General features: G+C 52.6%; 10 protein-coding genes and 1 non-coding gene across 11 annotated transcripts; 7 read left to right on the top strand and 4 right to left on the bottom strand.

Annotated features, from left to right (window-relative positions):
- Positions 1-184: 184 nt before the first annotated feature.
- On the top strand, positions 185-1,878 carry PV09_04187 (uncharacterized protein; the record flags this gene model as incomplete). The annotated part of the gene is made up of 4 exons (XM_016357496.1): positions 185-444; positions 494-557; positions 604-1,704; positions 1,757-1,878. The coding sequence occupies exons 1-4, from the start codon at positions 271-273 to the stop codon at positions 1,876-1,878; spliced, it is 1,461 nt and encodes a 486-aa protein (XP_016214900.1). The 5' UTR covers positions 185-270.
- On the bottom strand, positions 1,840-2,826 carry PV09_04186 (uncharacterized protein). The gene has a single exon (XM_016357495.1). It carries the CDS (start codon positions 2,711-2,713, stop codon positions 2,027-2,029), a length of 687 nt encoding a protein of 228 aa, XP_016214899.1. The 5' UTR covers positions 2,714-2,826; the 3' UTR covers positions 1,840-2,026.
- Positions 2,827-5,090: 2,264 nt separating this feature from the next.
- PV09_04185 (uncharacterized protein) lies at positions 5,091-5,480 on the top strand (the record flags this gene model as incomplete). Its single annotated transcript, XM_016357494.1, has 1 exon — positions 5,091-5,480. The coding sequence occupies one exon, from the start codon at positions 5,091-5,093 to the stop codon at positions 5,478-5,480; it is 390 nt and encodes a 129-aa protein (XP_016214898.1).
- Positions 5,481-5,540: 60 nt separating this feature from the next.
- Positions 5,541-7,142, top strand: PV09_04184 (uncharacterized protein; the record flags this gene model as incomplete). The annotated part of the gene is made up of 2 exons (XM_016357493.1): positions 5,541-5,777; positions 5,838-7,142. 2 exons carry the CDS (start codon positions 5,541-5,543, stop codon positions 7,140-7,142), a joined length of 1,542 nt encoding a protein of 513 aa, XP_016214897.1.
- Positions 7,143-7,574: 432 nt separating this feature from the next.
- Positions 7,575-7,646, bottom strand: PV09_04183. The gene has a single exon. It is a non-coding gene; the product is annotated as a tRNA-Arg (tRNA).
- Positions 7,647-8,316: 670 nt separating this feature from the next.
- On the top strand, positions 8,317-10,414 carry PV09_04182 (uncharacterized protein). The gene is made up of 2 exons (XM_016357492.1): positions 8,317-9,345; positions 9,501-10,414. Exons 1-2 carry the CDS (start codon positions 8,715-8,717, stop codon positions 10,055-10,057), a joined length of 1,188 nt encoding a protein of 395 aa, XP_016214896.1. The 5' UTR covers positions 8,317-8,714; the 3' UTR covers positions 10,058-10,414.
- A 358-nt stretch (positions 10,415-10,772) lies between these two features.
- On the bottom strand, positions 10,773-11,375 carry PV09_04181 (uncharacterized protein). Its single transcript, XM_016357491.1, has one exon. The coding sequence runs from the start codon at positions 11,210-11,212 to the stop codon at positions 10,829-10,831; it is 384 nt and encodes a 127-aa protein (XP_016214895.1). The 5' UTR covers positions 11,213-11,375; the 3' UTR covers positions 10,773-10,828.
- On the top strand, positions 11,221-12,044 carry PV09_04180 (uncharacterized protein; the record flags this gene model as incomplete). Its single annotated transcript, XM_016357490.1, has 3 exons — positions 11,221-11,401; positions 11,561-11,724; positions 11,817-12,044. The coding sequence occupies 3 exons, from the start codon at positions 11,221-11,223 to the stop codon at positions 12,042-12,044; spliced, it is 573 nt and encodes a 190-aa protein (XP_016214894.1).
- Positions 12,045-12,140: 96 nt separating this feature from the next.
- Positions 12,141-14,789, top strand: PV09_04179 (uncharacterized protein). The gene is made up of 2 exons (XM_016357489.1): positions 12,141-13,448; positions 13,526-14,789. Exons 1-2 carry the CDS (start codon positions 12,530-12,532, stop codon positions 14,392-14,394), a joined length of 1,788 nt encoding a protein of 595 aa, XP_016214893.1. The 5' UTR covers positions 12,141-12,529; the 3' UTR covers positions 14,395-14,789.
- A 314-nt stretch (positions 14,790-15,103) lies between these two features.
- On the top strand, positions 15,104-19,199 carry PV09_04178 (uncharacterized protein). The gene has a single exon (XM_016357488.1). It carries the CDS (start codon positions 15,755-15,757, stop codon positions 18,827-18,829), a length of 3,075 nt encoding a protein of 1,024 aa, XP_016214892.1. The 5' UTR covers positions 15,104-15,754; the 3' UTR covers positions 18,830-19,199.
- On the bottom strand, positions 18,977-19,990 carry PV09_04177 (uncharacterized protein; the record flags this gene model as incomplete). Its single annotated transcript, XM_016357487.1, has 1 exon — positions 18,977-19,990. The coding sequence occupies one exon, from the start codon at positions 19,988-19,990 to the stop codon at positions 18,977-18,979; it is 1,014 nt and encodes a 337-aa protein (XP_016214891.1).
- Between the last annotated feature and the right edge of the window lie 286 nt (positions 19,991-20,276).

The raw sequence follows: 20,276 nt of genomic DNA, 5'->3' as shown, positions 1-20,276 counted from the left end.
CGCTCTACTTGTTCACAGTACCTTTATTTTAGCCAAGTCAAACCCTGATAATAATTAGAAGACTTACAAGAATGCATTCGCTGAAGCCAATACCCCGCACAACCAAGGGCTACCCGACCTCGGGCAGGACATATCCGGGATTTGTAACCATCCTATTCCTTCTGCACGGAAATCCAAGATCATGCAAATCTTGCCGAATTGATTCTGTTCCAAATTTATGTACAGAATTAGAGCATTCTATGATGCTGAGATCAAGCGCTGTCCCTTCATATGCCCCTCTCAAGCAAAACTGAGGAACACAAGATGCTTTCAATATCGGATGTCGCCAAGCACAACTCAAAAGAATCCTGCTGGATCATTATCGCGGGTCGTGTTTACGATGTCACTGATTTTGTAGATGCTCATCCTGGGGGACCCGGAGTTATTTTACGATACGCGGGTAAGGTGAGTTACTCGGAAGAGTGTATTAGGTTGCGAGGCTGAGAGATTTTAGGATGCTACTCTGGAATATGAGCCCATCCATCCTGCAGGGACCATAGAAAAGAATATTCCCAAAGGTCAGCAAAGTTTTGTCCAATCCGAATTGGGCTAATTATGAAGCAGACAGGCATCTTGGACCCGTAGCTATTGAACGCTCGTTCATCGAAAGTCTCAAGCAGAGGCCAGAAACCTCTCCATCGCTGCCTGAAGTTTTGCCTCTGTCCGCTTGCAAATCGCTTTTGGACTTGCGTATCGTAGCTGAGAAAAAATTGACACCCAAAGCAAGGGTTTACTTCCAAAGTGCAGTGGAAACATTCAGCGCCCTGCGTGCCAACGACAAACAATGGAAAAATGTTTCATTTCGCCCGAGGGTACTTCGGAACGTATCCAAGGTATCAATGAAATGCGAGATCATGGGTGTGGACAGTAGTCTACCAATATTCATCGCTCCTGCAGCCATGGCAGGGCTGGGTCATCCGGACGGAGAGAGGTGTCTGGCACGAGGAGCGACACGGATGGCGATTCCCCAATGCGTGGCTACTTACGCATCGGTTGCTCACGAGGATATAGTATCATCTTGGACGACCGATCCTGGGAGACGAGGAAGTGCCCCTGTGTTCCAGCTCTATGTTCCTAGACAGAAGAAAGATGCCAGAGATCTCATCCTGAAGGCAAAATCTCTTGGCTTCAAGGCATTGGTTGTGACGGTGGACAGTCCAGTCATCGGGAAGAGAGATGATGACGATCAGTTCAAAGCACTACAGGATCTCGAAGCAGGTGTGCAATCGCCCTCCAATATACTTGCTCCGCTACCAGGCCAAGAGGCCGACACTTTACGTGGTCTGCACTGCTCCGATTTCGAATGGAGTGACTTGATTTGGGTTCGAGAAATTTGGGGCGACAAGCCAATCATATTGAAGGGCATTCAAACGGCGGAAGATGCTCTGTACGCGACGCAATACGATATCAATGGAATATATCTGAGCAATCACGGAGGCAGACAGCTCGACTATGCTCCCGGCTCTCTCGAGACCCTCCTTGAGATCAAAAAATATTGCCCAGAAGTTGTCAAAAAAGTTGAAGTATATCTGGACGGAGGCGTTTGGAGAGGATCAGATGTTGTGAAAGCACTTTGCCTCGGGGCACGCGCAGTGGGGCTCGGCCGTGGATTCATGTTTGCACTGAGCGCGTACGGGACCGAGGGTGTTATCAAGGCGATACAGAGTAAGTAAGAATCGGCCTGTTCCTTCCACAATCATACTCTAACAACGGCCAGTCCTGAGCGACGAGATTCAGACCACGATGCGTCTGCTTGGCGTTACGGACATTTCTGAACTCAATGAGAGTTACGTGAACACCGTGAGATTAGAACGTAAACTGTTTTCGGCAAGAATATGAAAGTTGCCGCTCCAGATAGCTCCAAGCAGGAGGGTGTTGGGCATGGCCCAAAGCACAGCTATGGGCTTCAGAAAATTTCCAATGATCGGCGGTCATATCAAGACGCACGATCTTTGTCAAAGCCGCCACGAGTAGTAGCGTTAACACCTTACGTGTTATTCTGCAAGCATCCTATAGCAAAATCTGTCGACATCACGTCTCCAAACATCTGATAGAATGCGTTGATCGAAGAGCTGTGCTCCTCGTCTGTCGCTGCGGCGTTTCCGTCGTCGATCATCACCGTCCTGTAGTTTAACATCATGGCATCTCTGGCCGTAGACTCGCAACAGACATTTGTCGCCGTGCCTGTGATCAACAAGGTGCGTAGACCACGTGCTTTCAATATCGCATCTAGATCGGATGATCCTTGGATAAAGGCACTGAAGCGGGTCTTTTCGATGAAGATGTCTTTGTCGGGCTGAGTGTTCAAACCGTCCCATAATTGCCAGCCTTTGCTTCCGCGTTCCAATGCCTTCTGACGCCTTGCAGTCCACTCATCTAAGCTCATCGTATCCAAAACCGACCACGAATGATCCAATGGTTCACACACTGTCTGGATCCATATAACCTGACCCCCTGCAAGCCGTGTCGCATCAGCGAGGCGGTTGACGTTCGGCACAATAGTCACTGCTTGCTCAATATAGGCATGCGACACCTCTGGCATCATGAATGCATTCTGTAGATCGACGACGACGAGAGCGGTTTCCGAGGCTTTCAGATCGTCAAATATGTGTTCTTTTCCCCGCCGCGCAATCACTCGATCTTTTAAGTGCGGCGGGATGGTTGTAGAATGCATGCCGCTGCTGAAAGAGAGTCTTTCTCGATTTGTGGATAGGATGAGCAGCAGTTGTAGTCAAGTAAATATAAACATTGGAAAAGAAACGAACATGTCAGAGACAGTCTCTTATCAAGCCGTGATTGTTATCAAAAGGATGTGTTTTCAAGAAGAAGCTCAGCCGTCGGATCAATGTGCCGATCGCATAGATGATGCGAACCTCGATCTGTTGCCTCACAGCGCCATGTAAATGTGCCGTTAGAAGGATAAATTACCACGAGTATACCGTCTATGTACAATAATTTGACGAACTTGAAGTTTCCAACAGCACACTTTGCCATACTCTGCATGAAAATCGAGGCGCGCATTTGCATGAATCTGGCCGACACCGGATGATGCGGCTTACGTCCAGCCTTTACAAAGAAAACTTGAAATGATGGCAGGGTCCAACTAGAGCAATGGCTTGCCTTTGAAGGTTAAGCTCCTTCTTTGCTCGATGAGATGTTGCTAACGTCGCTCACTGTGCTGTCGGACACGCCCTGAAATCGGACAAATGAAAGATATTTTGTCTTTTCGGCCCAACGTCAATTTTGCCAAGAAATGTTGGGAGATATCATCTCGTAGTTGCGTAAGCTACAGAAAATCAAAGATGGAGTCGAATGGTGGAGATTGAAGATGAGAATTGTAGTACAGATTTTATGAACATGCTATGCTCTTTGGTGAACCTGGCATGTAGCTCGTGTCTTTACTTTCCATCTAGAAAGAAATTTTACTTGGTAAGAGCTATTTCCTACCTAGTACTGCATAAGTAGACAAACGTCCGTTAGAAACCCGAATCGGGTCTCACAGTGCACCAAGTTCAGCATTGCTGAAGGGGCCAAATCAAGTGCCTTATAATGCTTCCAAAGAGACCTTGCATTTCTAAAATTGAACATTAGATTTAAGTACGAGATGAACAGAAAGGGGGAGATGAGTGGCAGCAGAAATACTAGCACACAAGGTGTGTCCTTTGTTGGAAGAATGATTTTGACGATGGCTGTACAACCATTGAGTGTGTAGCAGCACAGAATGAGTTTGAAAGCATCAAGCCGTAATTTAGCTCTCATTTCACCTTCTAGGTTTAAAAGTGTCGCCGAACGCGCCAGCGAATACGTGTGAATGTGTAACGCAGGAGGAGGTCACACGATCGCGTGCCTCCTTCGTGCCAAATCACGCATGCAATGTTCAAAAACAAAGGTCAAAGGCACATCAGAGAAATCGTAAACAAAGATAATAAATCATTGTCCAGCGTTTTTATAACACATCATCATTAGCGGTTTGCATGATCGTTCTGCCAGTTAACAGATCAAACACCATCCATTTTCAAGGCTAAGCCACCACACTCCAGGACAGGATGTAGCAATCAGCCTCACGCATCACAGAATGCGCACGCACACTACGGCCGAAATTATTTATACCTATTGTCAAAGACCAAGTCAACATAAGATGATTAAATGTCTTCATCGAATGTCTTCAGCTTCTCCAAAGCCTGGACCACGATTTGCGAGCGAAACTAACATGGAATGCATCTTAAGAGCCAGCCACTTTTACGGTTCAGACGGAATGAACTTTGGACTTCGTTGCTGCACATCACACGTACATCACAACCAAAACATGCTTTAGTTCAAGATGTAGCGACAAATCTACCAAAAGTGTAACGATGAGAATTAAATTTCATCATATAAAGTACGCTTTTAACTTAGTTCACGAGTAAGTTACGGGCATGGCCTTGTTACATAAGGGCCCTAGTTCATATTAGGTAAATGTACTGAGAATTGTAAGTTAGTGCTGAGTTTCCTCATTGGTTGATCAAGCCCAGAAAGCTCAAATCAAGTAGATCAATTCATCTTCCAAAAAAAAAAAGAGGGAGCACCAGCTTTTATTATCCCAAATCTTTCCCACGATAGTTATAGAATTTCATAGAGATTAGACAGTGATGGACGAGCATGGGACCTATCCAGAGCGCTCTTCGATGACAATCGTGAAATTGTCAATAATATTTATTTGATTTATGCCAAAGTTAATATCATGGGCATACTCTGCCCGAATACAAAGCTCGCAAAATTCTATTTACTAACTATAATCTCACAGGCTCGCGAGGACAGCATTTGTTGTTCTTGAAATATGAAACTCTCCGATCACACTTTATCCTATAAAGAGATGTAGCAAGTCATTCAATAATCCTCACGCTCAGGCACAGCCACAAGTCTACGCATGAAACACCAAAACCCTGCTAGGCCGCCATGAGAGATCGTTTGGCGGAGGAACCAACCTCTCCTTCGATCGGCACGTATCATAGCCTTCGAACATCTAGCTAGAACCTGCAGTCATCGTCTGGACGGACGAGACGCGAAAGCTCATGGCAGGGTACGCATATAAGCCATTGAAGCTGCCCCATGAGACGCGAGTGTTGAATCTTTTGCCCGGCCAGCAGTCCGATCCGTTATCTTGTTTCATCGAGCACATTGCTTTCGATTCCCAGGAGCGCCAACCGTACGAAGCACTTTCGTATTGCTGGAGTAGCTCTCACGCGGGCGAACGGCCTCAGCCAGTCACGGTCTTCGAGCTTGGCGGGAATGGCTCCGCTCGATACACAGTCAAGGTTCCAGGATTGTACGAGAAGCACCCGGACTGGTATGTTGGAAAGCAAGGCACGATTGTCTGCGACGGGACAGAAGTCGCGATAGGGTCGGAGCTGCACGCGGCACTCGCACGCTTCCGTCACGCCGATCGCACGCTTAGGATCTAGGTGGATGCTTTGTGCATTGATCAAAAGAATATTTCCGAACGCAATGAACACGTAAAAATCATGGGGGAAATCTACGCAAACGCTTCCATGGTCCGAGTGTGGCTTGGTGAAGAATATGGCTTGGAATCAAGGGCTCTTGATGCTATGGTCACAGTCGACAAGGTGTTTGAAGACCTGTTCATTCATCGAGGTATATCGCCCCAGCGTCTAGATTCGGTGCAGACAAATTTCATAAATCATCCGTCTATAGTCGACTTGGACTGGGAAAGTCTAAGTCAACTGCTCAGCAGAGCGTGGGTAATGCTTCTCAGTCCAACTGTCCAAATTTTGCAACTGCTGACGAACATCCCGAAATAGTTCGAGAGGGTCTGGGTAGTACAGGAGGTCGTGAATGCCAAAGCAATCACCGTTCATGTAGGTGGACTGAACGTAGGGTGGGACTGGTTTGCAGCGATAGTATCTGCACTTCGTCAATTTCGAGTGGACGTTCCGCTCATTCAATGCCCGGGGGTTAAATCAACCTCCCTGATGAATATGCTGCGTCAAGACAAAATAGAATTCGGTCGTGAGCCGCAGTTTACCTTGCTGAAGCTGCTGGGAGAAACACGCGAGATCAAGAGTACACTGCCGGTAGACAAGATCTACGGCATACTTTCGCTCGTGAACAATCCACAAGCCGTCGACGTTGACTATGGCCAGAAAGCCGAAGAGATCTTTCGAAAGCTAGCGATCGACAGTCTATTTCATGAAGATGGCGTCGATATTCTCTACCAGTGTGTGCTATCTTCAACCACTGCAGTGTTGGATCTTCCGTCGTGGGTTCCAGACTGGACACGTAAGGTTGACACGGAGCCTTTCAGCACTCGCGGTCTCTGGGCGCAGGCCTCGAAAGATCGTCAGCTTCAGGCACGAATCAGCGAGGACGGACGGATTCTCCACGTCCGAGGCATGATCGTGGACACGATCCAGGTTATTGAAGAGATGAGAGATATACCAAGCCGTAAGCCATACATTTCAAAGCTGACGGAACCCCGGATCGAAACGAGCAACCCCGACGTCAAGGCGGACTTTCTCGATCCCGAGATGCAAAACAAAATGGGCACCGAGGCGTTCCGAAAGAATGGCAAGGCGTGGACTACGAACTTGCTCAAGATGTGCTTCCCGGACGGCGAGAAGGACGCCCGGAAACAGGAGGACCTGTGGCGCACCTTCATGTGCAATCGTACACGAGACAACGAGATTCCGGGCCAGGAGTGTGCCGAAGGGTTCGAGATAGTGATGGAAGCAATGACAACGGGCGTCACGCCCCGCAGCGTCATCGATGCTTGGGTGGCAGCTGGGAAGGAAGCAAATACGGAGTCCGGCAACGCGAGCGATGCTACAAGACTACGGGCAGCCGCAAACGCCGTCTTTGGAGGGTTTGCTCGATGGGGATACAATCGTCGCTTTTTCATATCGCAAAGCGGACGGTTTGGCTGGGGCGTAGACGGTGTGAACGTTGGCGACGAGGTCATGGTGCCTGCAGGAGGAAGGTATCCACTAGTCATACGAAGCGCGAGTTTGGGACAGCATATGATTGTTGGAGACTGCTACCTGCATGGAGTGATGGAAGGCGAGGCACTGGACGGGGGCTACGAGGACAAGGACATACAGATCTGCTAGCTGAAGACTTCGCTGGGAGGCTCCGGGGAGGGTTTATAGGATGCTGCAAAACGCATACGCTGTGTAAAGCTTGTAACAGCACACGAAGAGACTTGATGGGTTACGCCCATGGCAGGCATAGATCAGAGGCGTAAACCGTAAGCTGGAAAGCTCGAACAAGGACTCCCTAAATCACGGCCATTGTGATTCTATGGGGCCATACGTCGGGGTATGTCGAAGGAGATGATGTTAAAAAACGGAAGTCATGTCCTCGCAAGGATGATCTAGACCAAGGTCAGGACAGGTGGCATAGAACTGGAAATCCAGTCCGCAAAAAAACTTTGCACATAAAAATTCAGGCCGGAGATGAGTTCTTTGGACGAGAAAAAAAAATCCTCTCGGCAGTTTGGTGAGGAAGGGAAAAATGCAAAAAAAAAAAAAAGACAAGGGAGAAGGTCCTCCTGGGGCTCGAACCCAGAATCTCCTGATTCGTAGTCAGACGCCTTACCATTGGGCCAAAGGACCAAGTTGCAGGTTTCTGCAACGAATTTACCTATAATCAAAAAGATCATCGATTGACTACGACAAAGAAGCTTTTGCTGCTCTCGATCTTTCGATGAGTAATCATTCACATGACCTGACATCCGTTCTTCTGTTTTCCTGCCAAGGCCAGATTCCGCGCCGTAACAGATTGGTCATGCACGCTAGAAACGCTGCACGCAAACATCCTAATATGACGAGAGAAAAGGCTTGCTTCCACGCTTAGTCCTTGCAAGAAAAGATCCATATTAAGTGGAAACTTGATCCCGACCGGGGCTCGCCATATGCTGGTAAAACGGAATGCCGTGGGCGGCTCTCCTATTGTACGAGCGATGCGTGGGAAGCCAACCAGGCGCCACAGGACAGCCCGTTCTTCGGCGTAGCTGAGCTGGTTGCATGCTGATCTATGGCTTGATGACATCATCATGTGTTCCAAGAGATAAAGTTAACTAGCTCGCTCTGCTGGTGTAGAGCAACGCCAAGAGGGAACGTGCAAAGCCTGCACGTGCGAGGTACATCGAGAACTTCACTCCGCACAACCAATTATGCTTCTTCTATAGGAGCGCCGTTGGCTGATGCTGGAGACCAAGATCAATTGCTCATCCTGGACTTGCGATCAATGTCTCCACACCCTCATGGTCTGTCTAGGATTCACGATGCGTCCCCTGGTGCTCGCTGCAGATATCGATCTTGCCGATCATCAAAATCCAACAACGGACGCAGATATGTACGGGAACGCGACGCTTCACAAGATGAGCTCAAAGTGCTGCAGGCAAAGAAAAAATTTCGGTGCTCAACTTTCCCCGCAAAATCTGGCACTTCCTGATTCCGAATTCGAGGCCCGCCCCTTGATTTTCTAAAGCTTGGTAAAGACGTCATTGCGGTGTCACTCTCGCGGCGCCACAGAAGTTCTGTTTACATCAAAACCCAGGTGTTAGCTCACGGTCTCTTCACCTTCCCACGATTTCGTATTCATTCTCCTAGCAGTTTCTCGTCCCGTGCACTCTGTCCCTTGTGCCTGTCTTCCACTCCTCGCCGTTTCGTGACGACGTCATGTTCGCTTCAAGAAGCGCTCTTCGCGCCTCGCGCACCTTACGAGTCCCAAAGCGCCAATTGCGCTGGCAATCTACCAGTTCCGTCTCTCCGCCCACGAGCGGTGCCGTGAGCGGCGCCATCGCTGGCGGCGCCACGGCCTTCCTGCTCGGCTACGCCTGGTACTGGTACTCAGGTGCCAAGACTGTGGTCAACACGGCCAAGGAGGCGCAAGAATACATGCGCTCAACGCAGGAGGAGTTCAAGCGGCAGTTTCAGGAAAAAGCTCCCAGTCCCAACGAGGCGATGCGCTGGCTGCGCCAAGTGACGACGTACTACGCTGGTTTTCTGCCCGGTGCGAGCGGGTTTGTGAATGCGACTTTTGACGACCTGGACAAGATTCGCGAACGGCATGGGGATGAAGTGGACCAAATCGTTAGAGAGGCATATGAAGAGCTCAAGAGCGTGGGGCAGAAGGGCGGAATGGATCTGAAAACGGCGCAGAAGGCTTGGGAGATCCTCCAAAAACACGTGGAGAGGATTGCCGAACTGGCAGGTGACGCAGCGGAAGATATTCTAGAGAATCATCCCAAACTTAAGAAAGCCGTGGGTGAAAACATCCAGCTGCTGAAGCAGTATAGTGAGGAATATGGTGGTATGCATACGACACTGCCATTTTCTGTCAACAAGCTACTGATCATTTATTTCATAGAGTCCTGACTCCAGGGGGGCGAAAAGATATGGAGAGACATTTTGAGGCAGCTGGAAAAGAACATGTAGCGTTGTCACTGACGAACGACGTAACAGGACCTGAAGCGAAAAAGGCTTACGAGGAGACGAAGAAACAGGTCGGAGACATTCTCAAGAACGGGCTAAGCGCCGACTCGGTGTCTAAGTTGCAGAAGCTCGCGGAAGAGAAAGTTGAGCAAGTCAAGAAGCTGGGCGACAAAGCCTGGCAGAAGAGCCTTGATGAAGCTCGACCCCTGCTGGACAAGAATCCTAAGGTCAAAGAACTTCTGGAAAGCAATGCCAGCGCCCTCAAGCAAGGAAACATCAAGGAGTTGTTCACCAAGATCAGAGAGGCCGTCGAGAGCGGGTCGACAGAGGACCTAGAGAAGTATGTGAACGAGGCGAAAGACAAGGTACAGAAGAGTACGGGTGGAGGGGTAGAGCAGTACCTACAGGCGATACCAGGCGGCGAGCAGGTGTGGAACAAGTTGGGTCAGCTGCAGGAGGTTGCGGAGCAAAAGGGACCTGAAGCAGAGAAGCTGGTGCGGGAAACGCTGAAGGAGATTGGCGATGTTCTGTCGAGGAAAGCAGAGGAAGCCAAGAAGCTTGGAGAGGATGTCAAGCAGGGGAAGTGAGAAAGGATCAATTTTGAGACATGTGCAGCGGAGGGATTCTGCATCTAGGACTGGTTCGTTGAGACGGACCGCAGTTTGGGGGAGGAGCTTATGGAGGGAGTATTGGCTGTGAGACGACTAACCTGATGTTATCCCTGGCATCTGTGGATGCGAGATGCAATCGGCATATCTTGTACTGGATCTGTATGAATGATCCCCCAAAACGAGAAATTTTAATGCTGCCTCCTCGTCAGGCTGTTGAGTCATGCCTCAATTCGTCTTCGTGCACTGACGACTGAATACAGTGTGTCTAAGCCTCTGCATGGGATGCTTCTTCAGCCTCACGATGCCGCGTTGGAAGCATGGTCCTAGTCCACCCAGGCGTAAACACTCCACCTTCGAAGTGTTTTGCATGGCACAGCACTCACTGTACATTCCAGTCGCGCGCGCCACCCTTTGTCCGCGCATCTACTAGGCTTTGACACTTATTCGCTCTAGACGTGTGGATCAGAGCAGCAGGGCCCCGTGCCAGAATAAGAGACACCCACAACGGTGGACCAGCGTTCGGCGCACGCCCCCATCCTCCCCTTTCCATAGAGATAGGGTTGGTTCCTGCAACGGGTGCGCTCGCCCGTTCTGTTTCTTTCTGTGTGGAGAAGAAGCTGACCAGCGGTTCGCCAAGTTGGGATGGCATCTCGAACGGTCCTTTGTTCTCCACGCCGTTTTGATCGTTTCGAAAGAGAGGGAGTTCCCCCCTGGACCCGCAGTTCGTCGCGATGCGAGTGGTCGGGATCAAGTTAATTCATTCGTTCTTCTTATCGCTGTAATCATCATTGCATGATTCACGTTGTTCTCAGCCGTCCACTCGTGAAGGTCAAGCTCGGACTTGCCGGGTGCCAAGAGGGCCAGAGAGACTCTTTTTAAAATGTCATGCAATTTTGGGTCTCCGCTCAGGGGATGGAAAGGCCAAAAGGCTACGCTACATGGCATTTCCGAGTGGAAAAAATTTGAAGGGAAGGGTGTGTTAAAGCAAAGAAAAGAGGGTGTTTCAGAGCCGGGGCGATTCCCTTCCCCCGCGAAAGACAGGCTCGCTGCATGCTGCCAGCACAATGATGATGCATGCACAAGCTTGTTCGGCACAAAGGGTTTCCTTCGCTCGAAACAAGCTAGAACCATTGGTCGCGATGTGGCTACGCAGACAGGGCAAGGTGGGTGGATGGGCTGGTATACACACCCAAGCTCGCACGGTGTCGATGTACGAATGGTTCTGTGGCTCGTTCAATACTGTATTGCGGCATTCGCTGGACGACGCAGCGGATGGAGCAAAAGCCGATTCGCGAGATGGTGCAGGCAGGACAGAGCACGGTATGTATCCTCTTGTGCGCGTGTGTGTGTTTGTGTGCATCGGCCGGGTATTTCAATATTATTTATTACTTGCGGCATACAAATGCTGCAAGCCGGCAAGGAATCTCGTCTGCGTCTCCCAAAGCGGACTAGAAGGGCACGAGTTTGTGTGCCTTGCAGCCCGGCAGCTTCGCATAAGGCATCATTTCGCCACCCTGCGCCTCATTCCGGATGTTCCGAGGAAGGTGGATCGCGTTGTTCTTTCCAGAATCGGCGACTCAGTCAAAGATGGCCCGGCATACGTAAGCCTGGTCCACTCAGGGCTGAGCGGCAGCAAAAGTACAGTAAGTGCAGTGCCTTGGTGCTATGTTTAGCATTCGCCGATGCCTGCAGCTCAGCAACGCCCAGCAAGACGCACGCTGACGGCTTGCTGCAGCGGCGAGTATGCTTTGCTCGCACCAGCAAGGAGCGTCTGATCGTGGCCTTCGGCTTCAAGCTCTGCTCCAGGCGGGGCCAGAGTGGTGATGGATCTGGCAAGTACCCGAAACGACGAAGGAAAGTGCCAGTGACGAGGGTGCGACTGCCGCTGGCGGCTAGCGCCAAGACTGGTCGGAGCCATGGACTCGCCGTGGGCGCCGAAGCAGGGAAGGAGCGAGCAGCATGACGAGCAGCACCACAAGCAGCAGGAGCAACAGGGCTGTGCCAGCTTTATGCGCCAGACTTGATACACTTGCCTCTTCCCACCCCCGTCGGCTCCACAGTCTTTCTCTCCTGATCCCCTTTCCCTCGTCGACGGCCCGTCTTCAAATCTACTCTCACTCTCTCAAACTCGCACCTTCTCACGTACAATTCTTTTGCATCCAAACTTCCTAGCCCGTCGCCTTCGCGACCATCTCATCGCTTGTAGTTGACGGCCAGCGTCGTCTCCTCGTTGCGTTCCGCTGCTTCCGAGCTTTCCTGTTCCGGACGCTAACAGCGAGCTGACGCGGACAATCTGCCTAGGCGACAAGACACACAACCTTGGCCGTCTGCCTTGAGGATATCATAGTATCTCCACTCTCGATTGCGCCCTTCGACTGAGACGTCGACATAGTCGTCGTCGTCGCCGTCGCTCATTGTTTACCATTGGCTCATCAACTCAGCGCGGCCATGTCAACCACACACTTCCCTTCCATGGCTTTTCAACCTCAGCATCAACCCCAGAACCAATGCGTCGACCCGTCCGACATGGAGAACTGGGTTGACTTCAGTAACCTGGCCTCGCCTACACCCGGTTCCAGTAACGGAAAGGGCAAGATGCCTGCCGTCACCTCGATGTCGCATTCGACCATGGCAAGCCCGACTAGCACAGCGCTTCCGTTGGACGCTGACGATCAGGCACCCATCGCTCCCAGCCACGACTACGGACGCTTCAAGCAGCAGACTGGTCTGCCAACCGGTTCCATCGCCGGCCTGCGCCCGCTTAACGACGACCAGAATATGTTCGGTAGCTTTAACAGCGGCATCGATGAGTCCAGCTTTGGCTTCTTCGATGGCATGGGCTCGCAAAGCGGCCTCGGATCCATGACCGGCGACCTGGCAATGGACTCCTCGCTGCCTCCATTTTTCTACCCGAACGACTCTCAGGCAAGCGCCGAGGATTTCGTCGATCCCACTGCTATTCAGAAGCAGGAGGAGGCCCAGGCCAACATCAGGTACTATCCTGGCATGCACCAGCAGGTGGCCCAGATGCGTGCTCAGCAGCAGGCTGCCGCCCAGCGTCAACAGATGATTGCTGCGCAGCAAAAGCAACAGCGTGAAGCACGCAAGGCTAGTCCCATTGACGCCCACGCTGAGGAGACAATTGCCCGTGTCGTCAACCAAATCCGCCAAAACAGCATGATGCATGCGTCCATGTCACCCGAGCACCCAGTGATGCCGACCATGGTTCGCAAGCAGAAGGACGAGGATGAAATGGACGAAGACGAGCGATTGCTCAATTCGGAGGAAGGCAAGAAGCTGTCGAGCAAGGAGCGTCGACAGCTCCGTAACAAAGTGTCCGCTCGTGCATTCCGCTCAAGGAGAAAGGGTACGTTATTTCAGATCGCTGGATACAGCGCGCCTTCATTTGAGACAAAGGACAACGATTGTGCTAACGACAAATAGAATACATCGGTCAACTTGAGGGCGAGGTCGCATTGAAGACCAACGAAGTCAACGAACTTAGACTTCAAAATCGCGCTCTCATGGAGGAGAACGCACGGTTCCGATCTCTGACCGAAAAGCTTCTCGCCCACCAGGCTTTCCGCCCCTTCCTTGAGGAGCTTAGCCGCGACCCGGAAATCGCCTCATCCTTTGCGGCTGTAGTCTCTAATTCAACGAGTGCTGCAGCGCAGTCCGCCACCCCTCAGCCTCAGATCAAGAAGGACGTCAATCCCTATGGTCAACCGCAGCAGTTCGGGGGCAACCAGACACAGCATGTAGGAATGACCCTCGTTCCGGAACCACAGGTCGACTTTTCCCAACTCAGCTGGAATATGGGCAACATGGGCCTAAGCAACTTTTCACAGCCACAGGTCTTCGCTGTGACCTCCGTCCCCGACGAGCCCGTCGACGTTCCCGCACTGTCTGGTAAATATTCGTCCGAGGAAGACGCTGAAGCTCCCGCGTTTGAGGAGACCAAGAAGAGCACTCCAGCCGCTGTAGAGTTGCCGGGCAAGGACGAAGTTGACACACTTGTCGAGGCTCAAGAGATTGAGGTCACAACCACACCAGAGTTTGACGAGCAAGATCCCGCATACACGCTCTACGCCACTGCCACTGCGCCCTCTACCGTCAATGCAGCGCAGCCTACCCTGGAAGACGCGATCGCTCTCATTGGTCAGCTGCCTACCTCTAAGACGTCTGTTTTTGACCTCGTTTCTCAGACTGAGACAGAATCGGTGGAGATGTCGCCCGTCTTCGAGAGATCGTGTGCCCGGCTTGATGCCGCTTGCCGACGGCTGGATGCACTCTTTGCCAGCCTTCGCATGTAAAGCGGCACGAGGCTCGCAGCTTGCGTTCCTATGGCAAAAGGAATGCTGTTTGTCTTAATTTGTTCATAAGCGCTGCATTATCTTCTCTGTCTTCATAGATCTTTTGTATATCTTATCCGCTCTGTAACTGCCTCGAAGCTAACGCGGTCACGACTCTGCATCAAAACATTTCATTTGTGTTCTACTGGCTGCCATTCTCTGGGTGGGGATATCAGCGGCGTTGTACTTAGGTTTTTTGTGGTTATGGAGCGTGCGGAAAGTGGGAAATACGGTTTTGCTCACGCTCGGGGGTTCATGTGTTTCGCAAGGAGGCCTGAGATTTGCCCTTGCTGGATAAGGAAAACACAGGTATATAGCGTAGTGAAGTAACTACAATCCAAACTATTTTCTAGCCATCATTGTGCTCGTAGAACCACGGGCAGAATCTTGTGCGGCGGTCTCTGGAAGGGCGCGGTCACGACGTACACCGTGGGCGCTGGATGTGAAGAACAGGTGGCATGAAGTTCGTGCACATGCGATGCCGCGTGCAACACTGGCGCATTGTGTCGTCGACATGATTACGAGGTCATGGACTGTTGAAGGTCTCTCTGTTCTTTGGAGTAACGCTTCGTGTCTCAGCCTGCGCCGCCTCTGCACGCGACCCTGGCCACGGTTTTCAACGCGCTAAACCAAAAAATTCAGTCTCCCGTCGCCGCATCGGTCTACAAAGAAAGTCTTCCGTCATTCCTGAGCCTTCACGCAGACCACAGGCTGCTTCTTTTTTTGCACTTCTGTTGTAATGAGCCTGTGAACATTCACATTGGCTTGGCTTCGCACCTCGGCAGGGCGCGTTCGACTCGCGAATTGCCACATTCAGCACTACGCCATCCCATCCTGCATAAGTCGGTGTCAGCGGCGGTGGGCGCACGACGACGGTGACTCAAACGACACAGACGGCGACTCTCCAACCAGCAAGAAAGAGCAAAGGAGCACGACTGAGGATCAGGGCGTCAAGAAGAAGGGCAGAGACTCGTCGTTCTTGAGCCCATTTCCGAGACGGACTGGCACGAAAGCTGGAGAAAAAGCAAGACCTCGTACCAGATCGGCAGACGGCCATGCTAGCGGCTCGCCGGTGACTTCTCGTGTCGTAGCTTCTGGCAATAAGGATGCTGGCGCCCAGGAAGATAAGACAGATTGTTCACCCCTCAAGCCCGTGACCAAGATCGAGGAGAAGAAACGCATTCCTTCCAGTGCTGTAGTCGAGGTGTTGTCCAAGCTATCAAACAGGCCTCTGTACTTCTTTCGAGACGAACGTATCAATCCCAGTCTAGAAGATCGGTGGAAGTCCTACCACGCACAGAAGAACGCTCGACCTTCAACGATGAAGTCGTACATACAGATCTTGACGGTGCCGACAGCCGACACATCTGGGGCATGCCTTCTGCTCCATTTCGACAACAGACGCTACTTGCTGGGGCACATGGCTGAGGGCACCATGCGCGCCTTAAACGAGCTCAACATCTCGCTGCGCAAAGTGCAGAAGATTCTCGTGTCGGGCCGGACCAGTCGCGAGACGACCGGCGGCCTGCTAGGCCTGCTTCTCACCATGGCTGACGCGAACGCGTCGGCGGCAGCTGAACTCAAGAGTCAAGGCAAGACGCCAAAGTCAGAAAGCGGGCTGGTCAGCGATGAGATCGAGGTGTTCGGACCCCCCAATCTGGTGCACAGCGTGGCCGCGGCGAGGAAGTTCATCTTCAGAAAGAGCACGCCGACGCGCATACGGGACGTGAAGGACGAGGCGCCCGTGAAGAACGAGTCGGGAGAAAGGCTGCCGTCGATCGTCGATCCAAACATGGACGTCTTTGCGTTGGTCGTGAAACCGAACGGGTCGGAGCGAGACACGAATGAGGAGGTTCAAGAACCGTCTGAAGGTGTCGGCGATGACGAGAGTGCGGAAGATCTCGTCAGGCAGCGTATCATCGACGACATGTTCAATTCCAAATGGCGCTTAGATTCGCTCGTTGAGACCTACCTCAAGGACGTGGTCATGCCTGCCAAGATCTGGGTGCGCAATCACCAAACAAAGGATCTGGAGCTTTATCAAGGTCCTCTACCCGGTGGTGACGGACCACTCCCGAACCCTTTTCTCAAAGTGTTTGTACGCAATCCGTGGCCTGCAAGCCAGGTCGCAAAGCTGCCACCTACATCAGCAACGAGGGAGGCTGTCTCGTATATCGTGCGAGGACGTTTACTGCGAGGAAAATTCGATAGAGCCAAGGCGGTTGAACTGGGTGTACCTCCCGGTCCTCTCTTTGCGCAGCTTACGAAGGGAAACTCGATCAAGCTAGACAATGGGTCAGTGGTTGAGCCTCATCAAGTTTTAGGCCCGGATATTCAGGCCGGCGGATTTGCACTGTTAGACCTGCCGTCAGAGGAATACATCGAAGGTCTCCTCGCGAAGGAAGAGCTTAACTCCGCACAAGTCACAGCCGGCGTGGGCACCTACTTTTGGCTCCTCGGACCTGGCGTTTCCGACAATCCGGCCCTGCAGCAATTCATACTCGACAGGCCGGACATTGAGCACATCATCTGCTCACCAGACCACAGCAAAAACCATCTTGTTGCCCTCGGCGCCGCGCAGAGCGCCATCAAGCTCGCCCAGGTAGACCAGTCCTGTTTCCCCGTCCCTTACTTTGACAACTCCTCCTCGCCGGCCCCCAATTTCAGACGCGAGGCAGGGCTCTGGGCCCGAGACGTGGACCCGCAATTGGACTTGTTTGCGCTGCCGAACGTCACGCTCGCGCAGCGAGGCATAACGGTCCAGCTGGATCCCAAGCTCGAAGTACAAGAGTCAAGTGCGGTGCCGCCTCTCGACACCATGAAACTGATATCGACGGCCCAGTCGCAGGAGGTAATTGAAATTGCCAACGAGGTGCACAAAGCATCTGTTCAGGGCTCTCTTGCGCAAGAACTTGAAGAATGGAGGAAATCAGTCCCGTATAGCAACGTTGAGGTCGTCACTCTTGGCACAGGCTCCGCAATGCCGTCGCGCTACCGTAATGTTTCCTCCACGCTTGTCCGCGTACCTGGCTGGGGCTCTTACCTGCTTGATGCGGGCGAAAATACCATGGGGCAGCTGCAGAGAGTTTACACGCCGAGTGAACTTGTAGACGTGCTCAAAGACTTACGCCTGATTTGGATTAGCCACGGCCATGCAGATCACCATCTGGGAACCGCGAGCGTTATCAAGGCTTGGTTTGATGTCGTACATGGAAAGGCGACAAAGTGCCCGCCTATGTCACCGGAAGTTGCGAAATCTTTGCTCGAAACGATCAAGAAAGACCCAAGTTATCAATCCCCTAAGCCATTCGATGAGCGACCCAAATATCTGGGCGTGATGGGCAGCCGCTTTCTGATCGACTACCTGGACGAGCTTTCGAGTGTGGAGGACTTTGGCTTCACGCACGTATTGCCTCTCGTTCCCATTCCAGGCGAGGGCCAGAACCCAAATCGCGCCAACGCCATCTTTCCGCGTCCCGGGATCGTGCTGAACAAACCGACGCCGTGGATGAGCAAAACCCGTCTTGGACAACACTTGCTCAAAGGGTTGGTTGGTCTTTCTCGCGCCGTTGCCGTCAACGTTGAGCACTGCAACGCAGCGCGCGCACTTCTGCTGCAGGCTCCGAACAAATTTTCAGTCGCTTACAGCGGCGACTGCAGACCCTCGGGCACGTTCGCATGGGTAGCTAAGAACTCGACCGTGTTGATTCACGAGGCAACCTTTGACGATGAACTCAAAGGGGAGGCGCGAGCGAAGAAACACAGCACTGTGGGGGAAGCGATCGGAGTTGCCAGTCTCATGCAAGCAAAGTCTCTCATTCTTTCCCACTTCTCACAACGGTACCAGAAGATCCCCGTCCTGGAAAACATCTGGCGCGACACAGAGGAGGTGGCAAAGCAGATTGTGAAGGAGACGGATAAAGAACCGAACGGTGAGGCCAAGGGGCCCGGTGCTGGTGAGGAAGTGGATGAAATTGCCCCCGATGCCGAGGATCTACCTGTCGTTGACGTTGGAGAATCGACGGCACAGTCTGGAAACGCGGAAAACATGGCTCTAGACGATTCAGAAGATGAGGACTTGGACCTTCAGCAACAAGCACCATCCTTGCTGCCTACGCCGAAGAGGATGCCGATACTCTTCTCATTCGACTATATGCGCGTTTGCGTCGGAGACATTCCCAAGATCCAAGCGTACCGCCCAGCCCTCGCGAAGCTTTTTGAGGAAGATATAGAGGAGCTCGAACGACGACAGGCAAAAGCCGCTTCGAATGCAGCGGCGGCGGCAATGCAGTCCCCCAAACGCCAAGGCAGCGTTCGGAAGAAGAAAGATTCTAAAATGAGAAAGGTGGAAGTCGAGCAGAAGGATGGGCTAGCAGTGTCGTTGATGGATGCTTGAGCAGATGTCGACGCTCAGCAGCACAAGTTCACATAGAATCATGCGAGATCTAGACATCGAGGAAACCGTAGAAATGGTCTTTGATTTAAGAGCTCCAGACTCAATTGCGTACATACGTTGAAAAGAGGCCCAAATCATTACCCTGTATCATATTGTTTTCCGCCCGTCAGCGACGCTAAGACCCAGTAACTTTTCGGAATTTCTGTACCCGATCATTTCAAGCTGCTCCTGGGTGACCAGGCCGCTCTTCTCAAGATCTTGCATAAACTGACGACCCTCCTCATTCTTCGCGAACGGATAGTCTACCGAGAAGAGGATATGGTCCACCGGGGTGTTGCGCAGAATGCACGCCATCGGATTGACGGACCAGCAGCCGCTGGTCGTGATCCAGATGTTCTCGCGGTAGACGACGCCAAAGGGGCGTTTGCGTTCGCCCCATCGCTTGCTGAGGTACTCGACACGCTCGAGCATAAAGGGGATCATCTCGCCGAAGTGGCCGACTATGATCTTGAGCTTGGGGAACAGGTCGAATATGCCGGCGGCGAAGAGCTTGAGGATGTGGGCCCCGACGTCGCTGTGCCAGCCCCAGCCGGAGCTGCCCAGGCTGGCGACGGCGCCCGCGCTCAGCTCGCCTTCGTACTGCGGCTTCTGCACCCCGTCCGCCGGCCAGGTGGGGTGCAAGTAGACGGGCACGTCGAGCTCCTGTGCTGTGCGCCAGAACACGTGGTACGCCGCGCCTTCGTAGTGGCGGCCCGCGACGTGGTTGTCGACCAGCGCGCCTCTGAAGCCCATCTGCGTCACGCACCGCGTCAGCTCGCGAGCGGCCGCCTCGGGCTCGCCCATCGGCAGCGCCGCGAAGGCCGCGAACCGTCCCGGGTGCCGCTGCGTGGCGCCGTGCGCGAGGTCGTTCGCCCGACGGCAATCCGAGAGCGCGTCGCCATCGCCGCCGACGCTGAGGCCTGGGCCGTGCGAAAGCACCTGCATCGCGATGCCGCTCGCATCCATGTGCGACAGCCGGAGCGCGTCGAGATCAAGCAGCTGATTCACCACGTTCGGCAGGTGCTTGAACTGCTCGCCGTAGCCGTACCTCGCCCAGTCCTTGACGTGCGAAGAGAAGAAGTGCTCCTCGAGCGCGACGAGCGGCATCATCTCTCCTGCCATGACTTTATTTTTTTCCCTTTTGCGGACCCCCGAAAAAAGCGAGTATCCCAAGCTCCTCGGCCACGCTGTCTGCAATATAAACTTTCGTAGCTGCGCGCCGACGTGGGTGATTCGCGGCGCGAGCTCCAGCGGTCGTTTCTCGGGGGGTCTTGGTCACTTCGTGAAGTTTGAGTCGATACATCCGTTGCAGCCTGATGCGTCCCGGTCGCTATTTTGTTCCTTGCATGTACCCCCCCCAACGATTTGACGGAATGAATCCGGCACCACTCCGTGCATGCGGCGGGGG

This window comes from Verruconis gallopava (assembly GCF_000836295.1).
Source record: "Verruconis gallopava strain CBS 43764 unplaced genomic scaffold supercont1.11, whole genome shotgun sequence".
In the NCBI taxonomy this organism is placed as follows: Eukaryota; Fungi; Ascomycota; class Dothideomycetes; order Venturiales; family Sympoventuriaceae; genus Verruconis; species Verruconis gallopava.
The sequence above is the reverse complement of the archived record's forward strand: the minus strand, read 5'-3'. Positions and strand labels throughout refer to the sequence as shown.

Coding starts and splice junctions, on each gene's coding strand:
- PV09_04186 (XM_016357495.1), bottom strand. CDS start 2,713: ATGCATTCTACAACCATCCCGCCGCACTTAAAAGATCGAGTGATTGCG.
- PV09_04182 (XM_016357492.1), top strand. CDS start 8,715: ATGTTCGCTTCAAGAAGCGCTCTTCGCGCCTCGCGCACCTTACGAGTC. Junction 9,346..9,500: donor GCAGTATAGTGAGGAATATG/GTGGTATGCATA, acceptor ACGACGTAACAG/GACCTGAAGCGAAAAAGGCT.
- PV09_04181 (XM_016357491.1), bottom strand. CDS start 11,212: ATGGTTCTAGCTTGTTTCGAGCGAAGGAAACCCTTTGTGCCGAACAAG.
- PV09_04179 (XM_016357489.1), top strand. CDS start 12,530: ATGTCAACCACACACTTCCCTTCCATGGCTTTTCAACCTCAGCATCAA. Junction 13,449..13,525: donor ATTCCGCTCAAGGAGAAAGG/GTACGTTATTTC, acceptor AACGACAAATAG/AATACATCGGTCAACTTGAG.
- PV09_04178 (XM_016357488.1), top strand. CDS start 15,755: ATGAAGTCGTACATACAGATCTTGACGGTGCCGACAGCCGACACATCT.